Genomic DNA, 18,788 nt, shown 5'->3' with positions numbered 1-18,788 from the left:
CTGTGGGTTTTTTTTTTCCTAAGGTGATTGCAAACAACTGACAGCTTACACACCCTTTTTCAGATACAAGCCATAGGCAGGGCCCTGTACAATGTGGAAGCCGTCAGCACACTTTGGTGCTCAGCAGCTGCTGCCAGGGCACAGGCTCCAGCTCCACAATGGGACAGGGGAAAAAGGATGCAAACCTGTGAAGCAAAATAAAACGCTTCAGGGCAAAGCACACGGAGGTCTCCATTGACAGCAGACACTGCATTACCACAATGTAATGAATAGGCCATTTCAGAACTGCAGCCACTTTGCTCTTTTGCCTATTGAACACCAGCCACAGGCTTTGCACCGTAGGAAAAGCAACACAAGACACCCAGGCTTCACTTCAGAGGCCGAACGCCCCACGTGAATGCATGGTCCTTATAGAGCCCTCCGCTGACTCCTAAAGTCAGAGTACAAACAAGGGACTTTTTGAACATGTCACTGTCAGACCACTTCTGGTTTGCTCTTTCCTAGGACTTTGGCTTTGTTGCAGTGATGGGTTTTTTTACAGACACACACACAATCACTAAATGTCCCAGTAAGTCAGCTACTTTAAATGAAAAATAGCAACATTTGATAAAAACCAGAGTAATGACTGATGTGGTGGGTATTTAGGAAGAGGAAGACTGAAGGATGTGGCTTATCTCCAAATCATAATGCACTGTCCCTGGTTCCTCTCTCAACAAAAGTAAAAGGAGGACTTTTGCCATTTCAGTTTGGAAAGAGCTGGCAATCTCAGCTGTATTATTGCAGCACTTAGATTAATGCAAATATTGACTGATAGCATACCTGAGAACAGGAAGCCACTGAACTGCAAACTCAGAGCTTTTTTAGCTAATCTTACGTCTTCATTTGTTTAAATCCTCATTGTTTGATGCTTTTCTATTTAGTCCGTCACACAAACATAGAACTCTGGTTCAGTAACATTCTGGCACAATATGGGTTCAAACGCAATCCACTTTTTACCAAACACCAGCTAAAGCCCCCCTGCACACTCCTCACCTTCCCTACCACCCCTTTCCACTGAAGCTGGTACTCTCATCAGGCAATTGGGGAAGGCTGATAAGACAGAAATTTAAGCCACTAAGCAGTTTCAAAGCAAAAGCAACAACTTCTTTGTAAAATCCACAGTTAAACTGTGGGACTAATTCCTCTAACACAGGACATCAAGAGCATGAATAGTTCACACAGGTTTAAAAAGCAACTACCCTTATGTATGAAAAAAAAAAAAAAAAAATATCCATCCAGGGCTATTGACCACAAAGATACAACTCTGACTTAAAGGAATCCCTGGAAGAGATGCAGTAAATAGAGCTGTAATGCCTACAATATAGACTGCACACACTCCTAACTACATGGAATTGCTCATGAGAGTTAGCTAGTAATTTCATTAAAAAGCTAAAAATCAGCAGATAGGGCCACAAACACGCATTCAGATAAGTCTCCTCAGAATACCAGTTTCTCATAGAGGCTTCAAAGAAGAGCTGCATTTTAAAGAAATCCTTATCTTTAAAATTAGAGGAGCACATGTATAAAAACCCATCTGCTTATGGGAAAGTCACAAATCTTTTTCATTAAAAAGTTATCTCAAAACAGAGTAACAGTCCCCTGAAACAGCTAGGTATTTTCCATCCACAAAGCAATCCATATGCCTTCTTCATTCCAGGCTCTGTCCACACACAGGTGTGCACAGATGTAGAACTACTAGTTTAAGACAGAGTGCTTTGGTGATAAATATCAATAGGAATTAGATATTTAAACATCCTTGAGCATCCGGACACAATATATTTGGTGAGGGCAGTATAATCTCATCAGAGGGCTGGTTTAGGACTACCTTAAATCAGCATAACTTGTGGAGACATTTTACCAGCTTAAGCTGCACCAGAACAAGCACATCACCAGCTGCACATTTTACTTTAGCTACATTTTGCTTTTAAACCTGCTTTACGTCCGAAATTTCTGTCCCCTCAGCCCCAACCTAAGCCCTCACAGCCTGCCCATGTCTTTCACCCTTGTAGCCTCCCCTCAGCCAGCTAGCAGCCAGCCCCAGCCTTGGTAGTTGCCCGGCTTTTTTCCCCACCAGCTTTCCCTTCCTTTGCTGCTTTTGTCTAAGGAAATGACACCTAAGCATCAGCTGCAACCTGTTCCCCTTTAAACCACAAAACCATTATTCTTAAGGTATCATTTTTTCAAAAATGTCTCAGTGTTGCCTAAAAAAAGTGTATGTGCTACCTTCTGAAAATGGGACAAGAATTTGTCTAGTTCAGCCAGATGACTGGAAAATCGAGTGGATGCTGTCTTGAGGTAGTGTTATCCTGATCAGTGCAAGTTACTCCTCAGTTGTCACGCAGGACTCTGAGCACAAATACAGATCAGGATATCCCTTGAAAACATGAATTGCTTACACTACATGAATGCCTTAATTTTGTGGTCTGCTGTACGTTTACAGGGTATTTCATTTATGCCTCTCTTTTTCCCCTCCTCCTCTAGTGCTGAACACATTTAAGACATCCAAGAAAAGTAAAGCATCAGCCAGCCGCTATAGCACTAACGAGCTGTACACCAAAAGAGACAATCAGATAAAATACCATACTACTATCACAGAAAGGTATAAAAACCACCTGCCCCCCCATGGGGAAGTTGGTCTGCGAGGACTTAGGGTGTAATCATTTGGACTCTAAGCTCATATTAAGAAAAATGCCTTTGAGTGAAGCAGCTTTGTCCACTTGCCTTACACACGTCGTTGGCACAGTAATCATTGTGCAAGATCTTTCTCACTAGCAGCTTTGTGACAGTTTGATGCCAAGTACCAGGGCAATCCCCTATTTCATGGGAAATATGGGGTCATACTGGAGGTTTCCGACACCCAAACAGCAGTCTTTAGAATTAGATTGTTGTCAGGGTTACTCTGATAAGAGCTTGAAATTTGCCTGCCACATATACTATGCACAACATTTTACTGCAATTCTTTTTTTTATTTCGGTTAACATTCCTGCAGACAGACTCAATCAGGTAGACAGTCAGAACCCAACCGCGGATGTAAACACAGACAACTATTGATCATAATATAACCATGAATTTTAGAAAGATTTTTGCCCAGCTCTCTACGATTATTTTTTTTCCAACACAGGAAATGTTGTTTTGCAAAGATAAATTCCTCATCCTAAGGATCACATCTGCTCTCCTTGACCTGTCTATGTGCATGGTAACCATATCAAAGACAACAAGGCCACCCACACACAACTAAGGCATCTCTACTCGCAACTCTTCTGCCTCATTAATGGAAAATTAATATACATAAGGAAAAAATATTGCCACAAAGACTCATCTTGCATTTTTGACTGTACGTTCTGACAAGCAATACATACGCTCAGGGAAAATGGATGCATACATATTCCCTACCTAAACAAAAAGAACAAACTAGCAGGTACCTCCCAGACAAAGTTCTATTTATTCAGTTCAAAGATTTAATCCCTCAGATTTAGGAGGAAGCCCTTGGGTGACACAAGTCAGGTGTGACGGCTTTGAAGTCTTCCCTCTATAAATAAAGCTTTCTGGCTGGGGCTCACTTTTCCTTCCGCTTGAAGGAAGGGGCTACAGAATATGCTGCCCGTAAAGCTGGACTCTGTCAGTCACTGCCGAACACATTAATCCTGACGTGTTTAGCATTAGAGTCAGACAGCAGCAACGGTTTTCATGAGATCAAAGAAAAGAGTGGACTTACCAGCACGCTTCCACCAGCCTTCGGCTGTCTAGCCAGGCTCACACCCATCCATTCGTCATCTCTGTCTTCTCTGCAGGTCTTTCCACAGAGTGTGCCCCGAGAATTGCCTACAGAAAGATCAGAAAGGCAGCAAGGCAAGGAGACATGAGTTTTAAAAACCCACCAGAGAATCCCTACAAGAAAAGAGATTGCCCATCAAACATCTGCCTGACAGTGCTTTTCTTTTCCCTTGCATCCTGATTTGTTCGAGTTCTTGTATGCATTTTGAGTTCTTGCATGCATTAATCAGGGTGATGCTCTCACTCTTACTAGGCATCATACAAATACATACTAGAGGACAGACCCTGTCCCAAACAGCCAGCAGCTGTTACAGCATCTCCACAGCTCTACTTGAATAATCCATCCAAATGAAGTCAATGGGAGATATGTGGGATTGCCTGCAGAATGCAATCAAAGCAAAAATTACTCTTGAAAATGAGTTCTGGAGCATTTAAAAAAAATTGAAGCCCAAATCTTTAGTCCTGTCAGGCAGTATTCACAAATCCTTAAGACACAGTTTACATTACAGTAGCAGGACAAATCAAACTTAGCCAAAATACTGTTTTAACACAAGTAAGCTTCATAAAATAAATTATACTTGACTCATTCATGAAAAGATGAACAATACTAACATGCCTTTTTCATAGGCAGAGAAAGCAGCAACATGCATGTCACCAAGAAGAGCAAAATATTAAAAGGCTTCAGTTCTCTCCATTGGAATCCAGCACGAGATTTTAGATCAGAGTTTTACTTTAGGACTCCCCTTCCCCCTGAGTTGGGACAGGACATCAAAGAAACCAGAGTCAATCCTGGTCACGTGCAATACTGTACAAGCATGGCTCTCACAGAGAAACTTACTTCCTTTAGCACAAGAAGCAAACCCAAGGAATGATTTGCTGCATTGCGAGGGAACCCACTAATCCCCACGTTGCTAATAACACCACACATCATGGGCCCACCAAGGCACTGCCTGGGGTCATCCCACACACCCCTATTTCAGCACTGCCTGGAGCAGGCAGCAGCGCTCCCAACCACTCACATACCCACCGACATGCTGCAAAGCCATACCGAAGCAGGTGGAGAAAAGACAGCAGCTTAGGGTAGGCAGGGAAAAATCCACCTTTGCCTGGTTGCTCGCTGGAGAGAGACAGAGAGAGAGCAGGGCCACTGGGAGAACACCAGCCCCAGGTGGGATGCTGTTTTGTAATGCTGAAGAGAATATGACACCTTTACTACCAGTGCTCAAAATCTGTCAGGAGAGGCTGACGAATCCCTCTCAGTGTCTTGGGGCCTCTTTGAAGCTGTCAGGAGGATTGCTAGCCATTTGGGGTATGGTTTGGTTTTTTTGGTTTCCTCCATCTCCCCCCCCCCCAAGCATCGCAACTGCCTACCTCGACCCATATCCAGTTCTGTGCATCTTCTGTCAGGATTGGTATGGACTCGACATTTAAACACTGCTCCTGGGGACTGAACAGAGGTGCTGTATTTAGATTCTGCCCTGGGAGCACCAACCAAGACCCTGGAAACCAAAAGCAAAGTAACAAGTGATTAATTTCAGGAGAAAAGAAAAAAAAAAATAATAAAACAACAGCAAGGTTCACATTGCTAGAGCTTCCTCAGCAAAAGGACTTCCTCCAGCAACCTTGTAAAATGATGGCATTGACTCGCAAACTGAAAACACTATACACAATAAAGGCATTTTTCCCCAGCAAAGCCACAAATACTTTAACAAGTTAAATTTCCATTAGGATTGTAACACATTTAAAGCACCGCCCCCCACCCCCAAAAGCATTTAGGAAACTATTAGGAGAGACAGGAGCAGCTGCACCCATTTTTCCTCAGTTTTAACTACATCCCTATCAATCCAAGAACCTACAAGAGCTAATACACACACCCATAAGAGGATAAAATCTGAACCTGCGTGCTTGCCAGCTAGCCAAAGATTAATAAGCTTGTTGAGAAAGTTGAGGCACCCCATTGTCAGAACACTTTATGTAACTACAGCTTTAAAAGACAACAACGAAAACACCCAGCCAACAACACAGGAGCAAACCTCTTCCACAGTGCATTGCTATCAACCCGTGTTTATCACTAAGGCTGTGAACACTATACCTGGACTATTTATCCTGTGTGAGAGCTACTGTCTCTGTGAAGCACCAATGCACAAGCTCTGACCATAGGGTTCCCTAACGTACCCTTGAAAGATGATGAGCACTTTTTAATCACTTGTGTTACAATCCAGTTAACTGTTTAACAAGCTGGCAGCTGCTCATGCCCTAAGGGGTGCTTTTTGCAGAGGATTACAGGGGAGGCACAAGTATTAAGGGAGCCCTTTTACCACCTCCTCATTAAAGGGACAATCTTTCTCAGCTGATTGTGAGCCCAGATCTGGGCACAGGAGCATGAGGAGGGAAGCTAAGCAGGAGGAAGGCAGCTCCAGGGAGGGCAGTGGGGAGCATCAGGTAGTTTAGTACCAGTTCTGCAGATACCCTTGCACTGTGAGGCAGGGCAGAGCTTCTGCATGTAACAAAATCCTCTCTGAAGTTAAGCCCAGGGCTGGAACTAAGGGTGCTCATCTCTAACAGACTGAGCCTCCAGCACTTGCATGCACAGATCCAGCCTGCTACTTGGGAGGCAGCAGCTGACCAAGGAGAAACTCTTCTTGGTTTACCCACTAAAGGGATAAAGAGCTACTAGTGCAAAGTCAGTCCGCGTACACAGCCCACCCACAGCACAGACGGACAGCCCAGCACAAGCCCCAAAACTGAAGCTTTCCTTGTTTTAAGCAACCTCTCCTTCATCCTCCAATTTAAGGTTCCATCCCCAACCACCACCCATCATCACTATCCCAGTAAACACAGGGAGACCCAAGGCACAAGGCATGCACGTGTCCAGGGTCAACCTGAACCACCCGGAAGAGCTGTTCCTGCATCAGTCTGGTCTATATGAAACAGCAGCACATCTCCACTGCCTACACGCTTCCCAGGATGCAACAAAACTGTCCTGTGGCACTTGGAAATACATTTACAAGAAGAAGAGAAAGCCCTACATTAAGCAACCATTTTCTCCAAAGTTTCATGAGCTAAGCTGTATCATTTGGAGAAGTTTGATGGGGCTGCACTCTACAATGCACATCATGTTTTCACAAGTGAGAAGAATTAATGTCCGAAATACTTAGGTTGCTAAAACCTACAAAGCCTGCACACGTTGAGGAGCAAGCGCAAAGCAGCCTGAAATAATAGCTCCAAATGGAAATCCCAGCAGGCAGGCGGCAGGCAGAAAATCAAATGCCAATCATTTCATTTACACAGGCGATGAATGCATGTCATTCACTTATTGACATTCATGAGGTCTAACAAAAATAAATAAGGGGGGATACTAGTAGCTTAAAGAGTTATGAGTTCAGATTGCAAATGGCAAGAAACTGTTTCTATGACCTGTTATAACAATAAGAAAATGTAGCCCACATTGACCTCCAGTTTAAAAGAAGCTTTGCTCTAACCTTATAAAAGTAAATATGTTTCGGCAATTAGTGCACAAGTTACCTTGGGTTGCAGAACACAAGATGGAGATGAAGGAGCCTAAATCACAAAGACTCTTCAGCTCTCTTTAAAAATCTGAACGGGAAAAACTGATAATTAATGATCTGAGTAGGCTACTGGCACAGATAATATTGCTATCTTGAGCAAATATACCTTTCAAAAAGAAAACATCTGTTGCCATTTCTTTGTGTGGACTGAGCAGAAGGAAGCAGCCAGTAAAGGCAACTGGTGATGTGTGCCAAAAGCAAATCTATTTTGGATTGTCCTGAATGCCCATACGTTCAAATTCGGTACATTACCTACATCACATACTATGTCATATTAGGATCTTGTCTCATTCTTTCACTCTTGCACCTAGACCCCAGCAGGTGAAACCTTTGCAAATCTACTGTTCTATCTGTCATGAGCCATGCTCCTCGCCTGTGGCCTAAGACAGTCACCTTCAGGGAGATGGGAGATTTTCTGTTGGTTCACATGCTTTTTGCTTGGTCAAGTTGGTATTTGCCACATACCACTTACTTCGGTTTTATTCAAAGGTTTGACACTGGAATATTTCCTTTGTCAAGAAAAGAGTCCTCTGCTCTTTCATAAAGTTTCTGTATGTAACAGCTTAACTGTTGGAAGAAAGCCACCTATTTAATTGTCATGAGACTTTTCAGCAGACCTGGATAGAAGACTCATTTGCATCCAAATATTTTGGGACTCATCGAGCAAAACAAACACCTGTTTTGTATCCCCCCCTACATATTAAAGCACCTTTGAAATCCTTTGCAACTTCCGTGAAACAACGCTGCAGCCAGAGTAGGTGTTTTTCTCTGGTACCATACTGAAACAGAAATACATTTCAAACCAAAGCCTTAGAGCCTAATACAGCCTTCTTGCATTTCAGTGGAGTCTTGCCTGGTGTAAACACAGAAGATACTTAAACAGCCAGCAGAAGTAGAACCCTGTCCTCTTGCTATCATCAGGCAACCTTCCAATGTATTCCAACTAGTTTAACCAGCTTTCATTTAAAATAGCCTAATTTTGTGGTAGAGATTTCCAGTGCTGCTATAGGACTACCTGGATTGTCAGCAAGCAAGCACCAGCAGTTCTCCAGCCTTTTGCCAAAAGGCTTATGATGTGGGCAGTACTCTTTGCAGAGATTATCAATGAGTGCCGGCTCTCACCACAACTGTAATAGTCTGCAGGAAGCCCTTAGGATATTTGCGAGTAGCTGCATGAAAACAGCTTGAAGGGGAAACCCCATCAAGAGAAAGGGATTACTTTCCATCAAAGAGAACCAAGGGCAGTAGGAGTGGGGTTTGGGGCCATTTTAGGGTCACTTTTGCTTGATATGCACAGAGCTTTGAACCAAGTACTGGGGTCTGAACTGACATGAGGAGCAGCAGGCAGAGAGACCATTTAACCTTCTGTTCTTGATTTCATGCTCGCATGATGAAGGACAAACGCCCTCATCTGTATGGAGACAACTACGCAGCTACGTGGCCAGAAACCATCACATTGCAGGACCCACAGCAGCCAGTATTAATGGATGACAAGAAGCTTTTCTGGCCGTGTGGAAATCCACACCTCCTTAAAATTACTTCCTGCAGAACAGTAACTATCACTTTGCTGGTGATTGACCCTCGGGAAATACAGATTTGGAAATTAAGTGCTGCATTTAGCAGAAGGAACAGTGAACGAAAGTATCGAGCTGACTGATGGCATGGAGAGATGCCAAGCACATTAAGCATCAGCCTACAGCATGCCGGCAACGATTAGGCAATCACAGCTCAAGGACTGGGGAGTATAGGTACCTCGCCTCACTGCAATGTTAAGTGGCAGAGAGAAAAAGTCTTTAAATATCCTCGCATACCACAGCAGACTTCAAAAGCAGCACCAGAGGAGGGTGCACCATCAGCATATCCCAGCTGAGTTTCTTCCCTTCAGAAAGGTCTCTGTCACATGCTAAGCCCTCGAAATAAAAACCTCAGTGATTCATCCACTACGTGCAGAGCAAGAAGGGGGAGGGCTGTTATTTGGACAGCAGATGGATGACCTGTGACCAACAACAGGAAGCCCAGGTCCCCTGAAATGCCGCGGCAGCACCTACAGCATCACTACATCGCTCGTGCAACACAGCATTGCTAACACAACACCCAGCCTCTACACGGTCAGTCTGTTCCCGCACTTTCCTTCTGGTTGCACACAAGTACACCATGCACTAACGACACGTATCCTTCAGCCTGAGATGCAGAACAGCCTTTGTTATTTCAGCGGCAGCTCAAGCCGGTGAAGAGCACGGCCGAAGGAATGAAGCAACAGCACAGAAACCAGACTCATTCCTTATTGTAAAACTCGCAGCAGGACACCATGCAACTAAACTGACTGCATTAGTTTTTCGTGCCAGATCATGTTGCCAGAAAGGATAAAGTTGTTACCCTGGACTTGCTGAGGGATTTGAGGGTGTCAGCAAGAAGGGGGCATAGGGAGGGGAAAGGAGAGAGATAAAGTAACATCGTATTTTAAAAAAGAACGATCTGAGATGTCACATTATTAACATTTTTTCACTGGGGCAAAATTGACATTTGTTTCTTCTTAAACTGTCTGAAGGAAAGCAAAGCAAGCAACATTCTTGGTCGCTTTGTAGGGTCTTTACTCCAAGCTTCAAAATTATATCCAGAGAACAGAAGCACTTCAGCTTGTCTCTGCTCCAAATGCAAGTAGCCACCTGGTTCTTACTCGACCGAAAATGGCAATGGTGGGGAACCAGGTAAATCTTTCAAGATTTACAGTCACAAAACCCGCATAAGGAAGGAAAAGGAGACGTTGTCAGAAATACAATAACCCCAGCACATCTGTGATGACAAACTTTTCTGGAGATGAAAACTGTGCAAAAACAACTCCTAAACGGAAGCATCATTGCAATTAACCATTTCACACAGGTCAAAGGCACTGACTTACTCCACTGTCGCAGTGGAGGCTGAATAACCATATTCCACTATCATTTCTGTGTCGAGGGCTGTGTGGCAGCCTGACTATTCACATTTATCTGATGTGATATTTCAAACCAAATATCCCCCTTTTCTTTCCTCCTGCAAGAATATAAATCCTCAAGAATCACCAAACCCTGAATTGGTTTACCGGGTATGATCAATCACATTTTTGCAGGCTCACATAGCGTACAGCTCACCAGGCAAACCATGAATGGCCAAAACATTACTGTCTAAAGTTAACTTAGCTTAACTACTGCCCACTGTAGGGTACAGGCCAAACATGCATGAGAAACTGAAATCGTAAGTCTTCTTTGGGTGAAGAAAAGCTACACAGCTAAGAAGCAAGCTGATGCACAAAACCAAATAATAACCCTATGACTATTAAGAGAAGCTATATACTACAATGGGATGAATGGAAAACATTTTTATTATATATTCTCTATATCATACTTCAACCTTTCCACAGAATATCACATCTGAATGAGAAGGGAGGAAAAAAAAAAAAAAATTAAAAATCACCCAGCCCGTTAGGGAAATATCTCTATAGCTTTTGCACACAAAAGCTTCACACACAAAAACCTGACAAATCTGAAAAATGTCGTCACCTCTACTAAACATTTCCCTCTACACTCATCCAATAACCGGGATTGTTTCTTGTATTTCAATAACCTGCAACGGGTAATCGCTTTAAACAGGAAATCAGAGACTTTTATGCTCCAAAGTGATGTCTGAAGGCAGAAATAAGATTCTGTACAGTATAAATATGGTTTTAAAATAGTACTATATAATACTGCAAGCCTTTATGCCCAGTTGAAGTGGGCATAGCTAAAGGCACTGACAAGGGTTCAGCCCTTTGATGGTCTGAATGTCAAAGAAGATGGGGCAGATCTTTTAAGCTTTCCAGAAGAAATATGTTAAAGGCTTAAAATTGACACTATGTTGCACTATGCAAAACCCCTGCCTGCACTCAGAATATGCCTATCCAGTACAGGGGATGGCATCTTCAGAAAACTGGAAGAAGGCTGCATATACTTTTAAAAGCAGAGAAATTCATTGCTGTCCCTTGACCTTTAGGCTGCAGGCACACACGCATATAGCAAACTAGAGTCAAGGAGACTGTAAAAAACACATCTCCCAAATTTGTTATTCCAGAGTCTGTTGGGCACAGGATTTTGAAGCACCCGTGAAAACAAACTCCCTGGTTCCAAAATGGAAAGAGGAGCTTTCCCGTCAGTGGTGACAATCCCAACCTTACAACTTTTGACAGTGCTGACGCTGACCATATTAAGCTGCTGTTAACCCTTCTGGGTGTTCAGGCTAGCAAATTATTTATTTAAAAACACTTCATGGGGTTTTTTTTTCTGGGTGCCATAGCCATGAAGAAGCTCCATTTTCAGAAAACTGGAGATTTTACTTTTCCAAGCACCAGACTTCTTAGAGATGCCTGCCTTCAGACAGACACCTAACATGGCTAGCCCAGCATTGTTCCCAAACAAAGTGGGATATCTGAGAGACTCTCCTCCCTGGTCCACTTCCCCTTAAAAAAAAAAAAACAACAACAAAAAAACACACTAGCAGGTGCTATCTGAAAATAATTCGCGTTATCGATCAGAATGATAGACACCTACACAAGGAGCAACAAATAATGTCATTTTCACGCCACCATACCCCACTAGATCAGCATTTCATTCACACCACTGTGAATCCCCAGCAATTTGTGTTGAACACAAGTCGCTTTCAGCCTTTATATCCTTTGTCGGTTCCTGCCCCAAGTTAAGCATTGCTTTAAACTGAGAGCTCTTCTTCTCCCGGAACGCTTTTCCTCTATGAAGTCTTCTGATAAGTCTTTAAAAATGGATGCTCCATGAAAGCCACTATGCAGAAAGGCAGAGCATACAACTACTTGTGAACTAAGGGGTGTGAAAGAAATTCATTTTTAAAGAACTGGATGCCAGCATGAATACATTTATTTATATCACAGTGCACTATAGTTCCAACATCAACAGCTGAGTAATCGGGCCATATCTAAGTGTAAAAGATAAAGACAAGCTTTGTGGACATTTATTGGCAGCAGTGGCTCCTACTCACATTAGAAGTGCACCAGATGACATCAACTCGGTCCAATTAAGAGAAATCAGTTTTAATTCTAACAAAGAGCCTCTGACCCAGACAAGAGAGAGACAGACTATGCTCCAAGGCTCTTTTCAGTCAACGGGAAAAAACAAGAAGCTTGCCAGTTTGCATAATTTTTTGAGATGTAGACAAACTTTCTATCATCGTTCCTTTTTTTTTTTTTTTTTTTTTTCTTGAAAGTTACAGAGACATTTCCTCTACGGTCCCTCGCGCCAAGAGCGGGCACACAGAGGGGACGGACGCCTCCCGGTTTGGAAACGTCTCTCCAGTCACCGGCGGATCTTCTTCCTCGCCAAGGGGCGCTCGGGGAGGTCGGCACTGTCCGTGCCGAACGCGCTGCTCCCGCTGGAGGCGACCGCTGCTAAAACCTTTCCCGTTTAACGCGGCGTGACCGATCACCTCGCGCACCCCGCGCGTTTTCTGCCAAGGAGGAGACGGGCTGCCGAAGGCTCCCCGCGAGGCAGCGGGGCCGCGCAAAGCGCCGGGCCGCCGGGCGAGGGACCGCGGCAGGACAGCGGGCTCCCGACGCCGAGCGCCCGCTGCCAGCCCGGGACGGACACCCCCGAGTTAAAACACCGCCCGACGGGGGGGGGGGGGTGTCCCCGCGTTACCCCACGGCGAACCCCCCCCCGGCCCGCAGCGCTGCCTCCGCCGCGCCCGCCCGCACGACGGGGCGGAAGGAGCGCGGGGGAGAGCCCCCGGAGGCCGGGGCGGAGGCTCCCGCTCCCCGCCTGCCGCGGGGGGTGCCCCGGCGGCGCCGGCCCCGCCGCCGCCCGCGCCCCGCGGCTTGACCGCCCCGCGGGCGCGCAGGGTCCGCGCTACTCACCACCGCGTGCTGTCGTGGTAGTGCTGCAGCACCGAGTACCCGAAGAAGGAGCCGTTGGGGCCCTGGAAAACCACGGGGCGACCCACGTCCACGTTGTAGCAGCGCGCCAGGGCCGCCCACAGCAGCGCCCACAGCACCCGCGCTCCGCGCCGCCGCGAAGCCGCCGGCATCCTGCGAGCCCCCGGGGCAGCCGCCCGTCCCGGCGCCGCTGAGCGCTGAGCCCCGGCCCGCCGAGCACCGCGCCGACCCCGCCGCCGACTCCCAGGCGGCGCGGCCGGGCGCGGCGCTTTTGTGCCCGCCCCGCGGCTTTCGGCTCGGCTCGGCCCGGCCCGGCCCCGCCGCGGCTCCGCTGCGCCCCGCGCCGCGACGCGCGGGGACTGCGCGCCCCGTCCGCCCCGCTCCGCTCCGCCCCCGCGGCGCCGGCGCCCCCTGGCGGCCGCGGGAGCGGGCAGCGCCCCGCCGCAGCAGCCCGCCGGTGAACGCGACCTGCTCCCCCTCGGCCCGCCCCGCCCGCAGGCACACCCCCCCCCCCCGCTCCGAACGGCGCGGCACCCGTGGGCGCCCCGCGAGGCCCCGCCGCCACCCCTCAGCGTCCCCCTCTCCCAGGGAAGATCTGTGGCTTAGCCTCGGTTTTAATCTCGTTTTGTCCGTCGAGAGTCGACGCCTGGAGGGAGAGAAGAGGCACCAAGCCGAGGGCCGGAAAGGGCTGCTGGAGGAAGCGGTCGCCCACCGTTTGGGGTCGTCAGCCCTGCCCGGCGCTTGGCACCGGGAGAGGGACGAGGCACGTCCAGGGTGACGGAAGAAGGGCCCGAGTCGCGTCACGCCGAAATGAGCGGGAGATTCTCCTGGGAAAAGGGAAGCCGTGAGGGGAGGGGGTGTCTTTTATCAGGGCAACACGAATGAAAATACGTTGGGGGAAAAAACCCAGTCAGTCAGACCTGTGTTTTCCAGCATAAGTGCTTGAGGTCTGAAAAAGAAGCGGCAACCTTCGTGGCTAAGCAAACGCTGAAAATAATTGCTCTAATATTTTAACAGTCAGACTCTCTGAGAGTGAAAGTAGTCAGTCAAACATGCAATAAAAGATGAGCAAGGGCAAAGGCAAGAAGAGAGTCTCCCTCAGTGGGTAAGACGAGGGGGACATGTCACTCTGCAAGGAGAAGGGGAGGGGAGTTACGTGCTAGAAAACCCTTGGGCCCATAGAGCCCGTCCTTTCACCATTCAGTAAAAAGCAATACCTTTTAGTGCTCAGGATTCATGAGAAACCGTGCTTAGATCCCTCTTGAGGATCGAGACCAGGATCTCAGAGAAGAAATGCTCCCTCAGAGGTAAACGAGAGTTTCATTTGTTGTTGTGAGCCCTGGCTTTGGCTGGGTAATTCCACGTTCTCCCCTCGTGCACGAGGAGGTGCACTGGGAGAAGCAGCTGAGCGGATCCTGGGAAACACCGGAGCAGAGGGGCCGGGAACTCGGAGACAACGGGAACTGCTGCTTCTGGCAGGCAGCTGGAGAAGGGCGGCCAGGTCCAGTACTTCTTGCGTAGGCACGTGACGGTTCCTGGGGAATTTACTTTTGATGACAAGAGCGATCTCAGGGCAGAGTGCTGGAGGTTGGGGCTGTTTGAGAGCTGGTGTGGGAAAACGCTGTTGCAGGTCGAATCGTCTTTCAGCACAGGAAGCTCTTGGTGAAAGTCTCGTCGTTTTCTGCAAAGGATTTGTACCAGGATGTGTGTTCGGCAGGGAGGGAACGTTGTGGTAAGCCGTTCCATGATATCCACGTGGCTCTTTCAAAAGCATAGCCTGTTTCTGCAGGGGAGCATCCTCATCAGGGAGAAGAGTGTTCATAAGCATCACCCTTGAGCACCGCCCTCAGAGCAAGCGCCCTGGTGCTATATGTATATGTTGCTGTTTAGAAACTGCCATTTTTGACGTTGACTGTGATGCCAGAAAGTGGACATTAGCGTAGGCATATTCCAGGGACAAGTTTAGTAAAGAAGTACTAACTACAGAATTGTGCGGTGAAAAAAAAATCAGTGGAGGAAGGAAGGGGTTCCAGTCATCAAAGAATTTTACATTTGCTGTGTAAACCCTAGCGGTACAATTATTTCAAGCTCTTGTTCAAGGTGGCTTCTAAGATGGTTGGCATAGTGCAAGTCTTCTCTTCTTCATGTAAGTATGCCCAGGGATATGGAGAAGTGAACGTTGCCCAGTCTTAAACGGAAGTAGGACAGTGCTCAACATCAAATAAAAAGGAAAAGTCACTTATCGGTAACTTCAGCCTTCAGCATATGATCAAATTGAAAGAACTGCTTTGCTCGTTCGAGCACCAAGTGAAAACAACAGGGCATTTACATCATATGAGCAGGGAGATTTATAACATTTAATGAAAAGATTTTCACGGGTGTTTTATAACTGTGCAATCAATATGGATAAAAGTAATCTGATTTAGGCAGAAAGTCAATATGACATGATTAAGCAAATTCTACAAATGACATGCAATCCCATTAGCACTACCAAGCCAAATGCTCTGCCTTTTGAAGCAAGAAAGTGATGGGGCTTTTCAATTAATTACCCGGGCACTGAACAACGCTCAGACAGCTCTCTGACAAAGTTAAAGGAAACGTGAGCTGACACGCTGGAGAGAGCGACGAGTTCATCCATCTCCAGAGGGAGGAGGGAAGCAAGGCGGCTAGATGAGGTGAACGAAGCACTTGTCTCTCACGTAGTGGAGTGCTCTCGGGAGGACTTATTTCAGCAAGAAGTGATACATACGGAACTGTGTCAGTCCATAAAAAATTTTAGCTCTTCATTCTTGGCAAGGAAGACCATCCAGAGAAAGGCCAGGAACACTACACTTCCATCCATTTCTTTCTTTTACTGCACATCCAAATACTGAAGTCATCTCACAACATTTAATCCAATGGGAATTCTGTCAGCCGGAGCAGAAAGAAAAACTGCCTGTCTTAATGGCGTAGGTTTAGCTGATAAAATCCTGGCGTGCCATTTACGAAAGCGATGGGAAGCATCCAACTGCAGCGACAAGCATCATAACGATGGACTGTTAAATGAATACGATGGTAAAAATAAGGGCTGAGAACAAGGACTAGTACATTAAATTGTGTGCCAACCCTTTGCGAAGGAACCAGACTAGGAATAGCTGTATCTGCATTTCTACATCCCTGTTCTCACTCCTTGAACCTTGATATTTGCATCATCTAGAGAGGCTCCATACCTGCACCGTAGGGCTAATTTGTAGTTTACACCCACCTAGATTAATTAGGCACTTAACTGGAATTTAACATGCTGTATTTTGGCAGGCCTCAGTCTCCAGATTACTTTTTAAATTAGAAAAGTTATCTGTAAATTGAGGACCATCAGTGAAACAGCACCCTTGACAATACTTTTTAATTAATAACTTCAATTGTAGAGCTCAGGAAAAAAAAAACCAACACAATAATATTCTGACTGTGGAAAGAGAAAACAAATGCCCCATGTCTGCACTGCTCGCAGATTCAGCTGTGGACAGACCTGGTTCACCAAGACTGAGTGTTAACAGATGGTTTCCCTCCTGGATGCCTCTCTTCCCAAAGTGCCACTTCACACATGATTTTGGGTTTGTTGTTTTTTTTTTTTTTTTTGGGGGGGGGGGGGTTGGTTGGTTGTTTTTAATACATATAATTTTGCTCCTGTGCTGCACATATTGAACTCAATATAATTTTCCTTATTTTTACCAATACCTTTCTTAATTTTAAGACACTGCTTTTTGGTGTGCTAACCATTTGCCTTTCCTCGCATTTGTATCGAAGTGGTGCTGTGGCGTTCCCATGGTATTACTGTGGTTGAGGTTTTACTGTCTGTTTTAAGCCAGTCTATATCCACAAGTAACTCTGTGTTTTCACTGACTTCCTGCAGACACCCGTGACTTAAGCTTACAGCAACTGTACTCGCATTTGACCATCTTTTTTGAGCCCCGTCTGTTCAGGTGTGGATGTCTCCAATCTGGCCCCAGCTCCCTCCCGCTCGCTCCCAGCCACAGCTGGGGAGTGGCTGTGCTCCTGTGCGGGGACAGGGCTACATCCCCTTCTCCCACCCTGGCATCCATCGGCAGGGACGTGCTAATGATGGGAAGGCATCCCATAAACTCATTAATAGGAAGGCTGCTGCCTCTCCCAATCATTATTCATACGTTTATATCAGTATGTGCTTAGTGAGGAGGTTTAAAGTGAACTTGTGTTAAAGCTTTCCCATCGCGGCTGTGAGACATGCCAATTCTTCATGTGCGTTCTCCATATTTCTCTGGCAAGTGCTCAATACAAGGAGATCAGTAACTACGTTTGTAAATCGGGTCTTAATGATAATGCTGCAGTTTATGTTTAGTCAGTTCCCGCAGAGCTGTGTGATCGGATCCACCTTCAGACTCAGCTGTAAGGAGCTCAGGAGGTGGAACTTCTTTAGTCTTTCAGTGGATGAGATGTTTTCCAGACATTTTTGGTAGCTCTTCTTGCCTAGCAGGTAAAGAACCATCTCTTCAGTTCCTCTTCCACTGTGGCTTCATGCAAAAGACTGATTGTAGTTGCCTCCACCATTGAGGGAGAGAGAAGAGCACTGCCACCTTTCATTGCACTGAGAGGAGAATGGAAAAGACTTCTCTTTCCTCCTTTCTTTCAAGCCCTCATCGCCGCTGAAGCTGTTAAAGAGGAGCATTGCTTTGTAACAAATACATAAAAGGAGTAAATACAAAAGACCAAAATATTAATATATATACATAAAATATGACACATATGACATATTTTGGGTAAAGAGGGAACTCCCCACATTCACTTGCCTCTCAGAGAATGAGGTAGGAAACACTTGGATTGACAGGGACAGAGCTCCATGCTTCCAAAATGACTATAGTCACACTGAGAGGAGCTCCCTACATTTCAACTCCTACCACTTCAGCCTGTCAAACATCAAATCACTTGCAGCATCCAGGCTTACTGGCAAATCCAGATTGTCATGGTACAAACTACACCTTCCCATGTTATTCCCATTAAATTAAGGAGATGTCGCCCTCAATTTTTGCATCAAATGCAGGGGGAATTACTTTTGCTAGGTAACTTGTTCAGGCTCATTTCCTACTGGAAAAGTAAATGAGGTGCCTACACTGATCTCCTCACATAATATACTAATTTAATTCCTACTGGTCTGTCCTTTCATTTGGCTGTAAGCTAGTTCTCCAGCTGGAGTAAATAGGAAAGAAGGAAAATTATTCTCTTGCTGGTACTGTTATTTGCTGGTTTTAGCTCTTCAACCACTGTCACCTTTCTCGTAGAGCTCTACTAGAGTTTTCTAAACAGATTGAGAATCCAAAATTTTTATCTGGGTAGAAGACAGAGCCAATGCAAATCTTAAGTGATACAGAAGCTGATGATTTCATCAAAAAATCATCTTCTTGTAATAACAGCTAAAAGAATAGAGCGGAAAGCCAGAATTTTCAGAGCCTCATATGCAAAAATCAATTGTCCCTTTTTAGGTATTT

The 18,788-nt window shown here is 45.9% G+C and overlaps 1 protein-coding gene across 1 annotated transcript in view; it reads right to left on the bottom strand.

The window, feature by feature from the left end:
- ITGA9 (integrin subunit alpha 9) overlaps positions 1–13,596 on the bottom strand; it is a 230,582-nt gene extending 216,986 nt beyond the window's left edge. The window contains exons 1-3 of the mRNA XM_069770014.1: positions 13,273–13,596; positions 5,185–5,312; positions 3,755–3,861 (exon numbers count right to left, since the gene is read on the bottom strand). Of these exons, the coding sequence (XP_069626115.1) occupies positions 3,755–3,861; positions 5,185–5,312; positions 13,273–13,442 (405 nt within the window). The 5' untranslated portion in view covers positions 13,443–13,596. The remainder of the gene's footprint in view (positions 1–3,754; positions 3,862–5,184; positions 5,313–13,272) is intronic.
- Positions 13,597–18,788: the final 5,192 nt, after the last annotated feature.

The sequence above is a fragment of the Haliaeetus albicilla genome, chromosome 2 (assembly GCF_947461875.1).
Source record: "Haliaeetus albicilla chromosome 2, bHalAlb1.1, whole genome shotgun sequence".
Taxonomy (NCBI): Eukaryota; Metazoa; Chordata; class Aves; order Accipitriformes; family Accipitridae; genus Haliaeetus; species Haliaeetus albicilla.
Note: the sequence above shows the minus strand (reverse complement) of the source record. Positions and strands in the feature narration are given on the sequence as shown.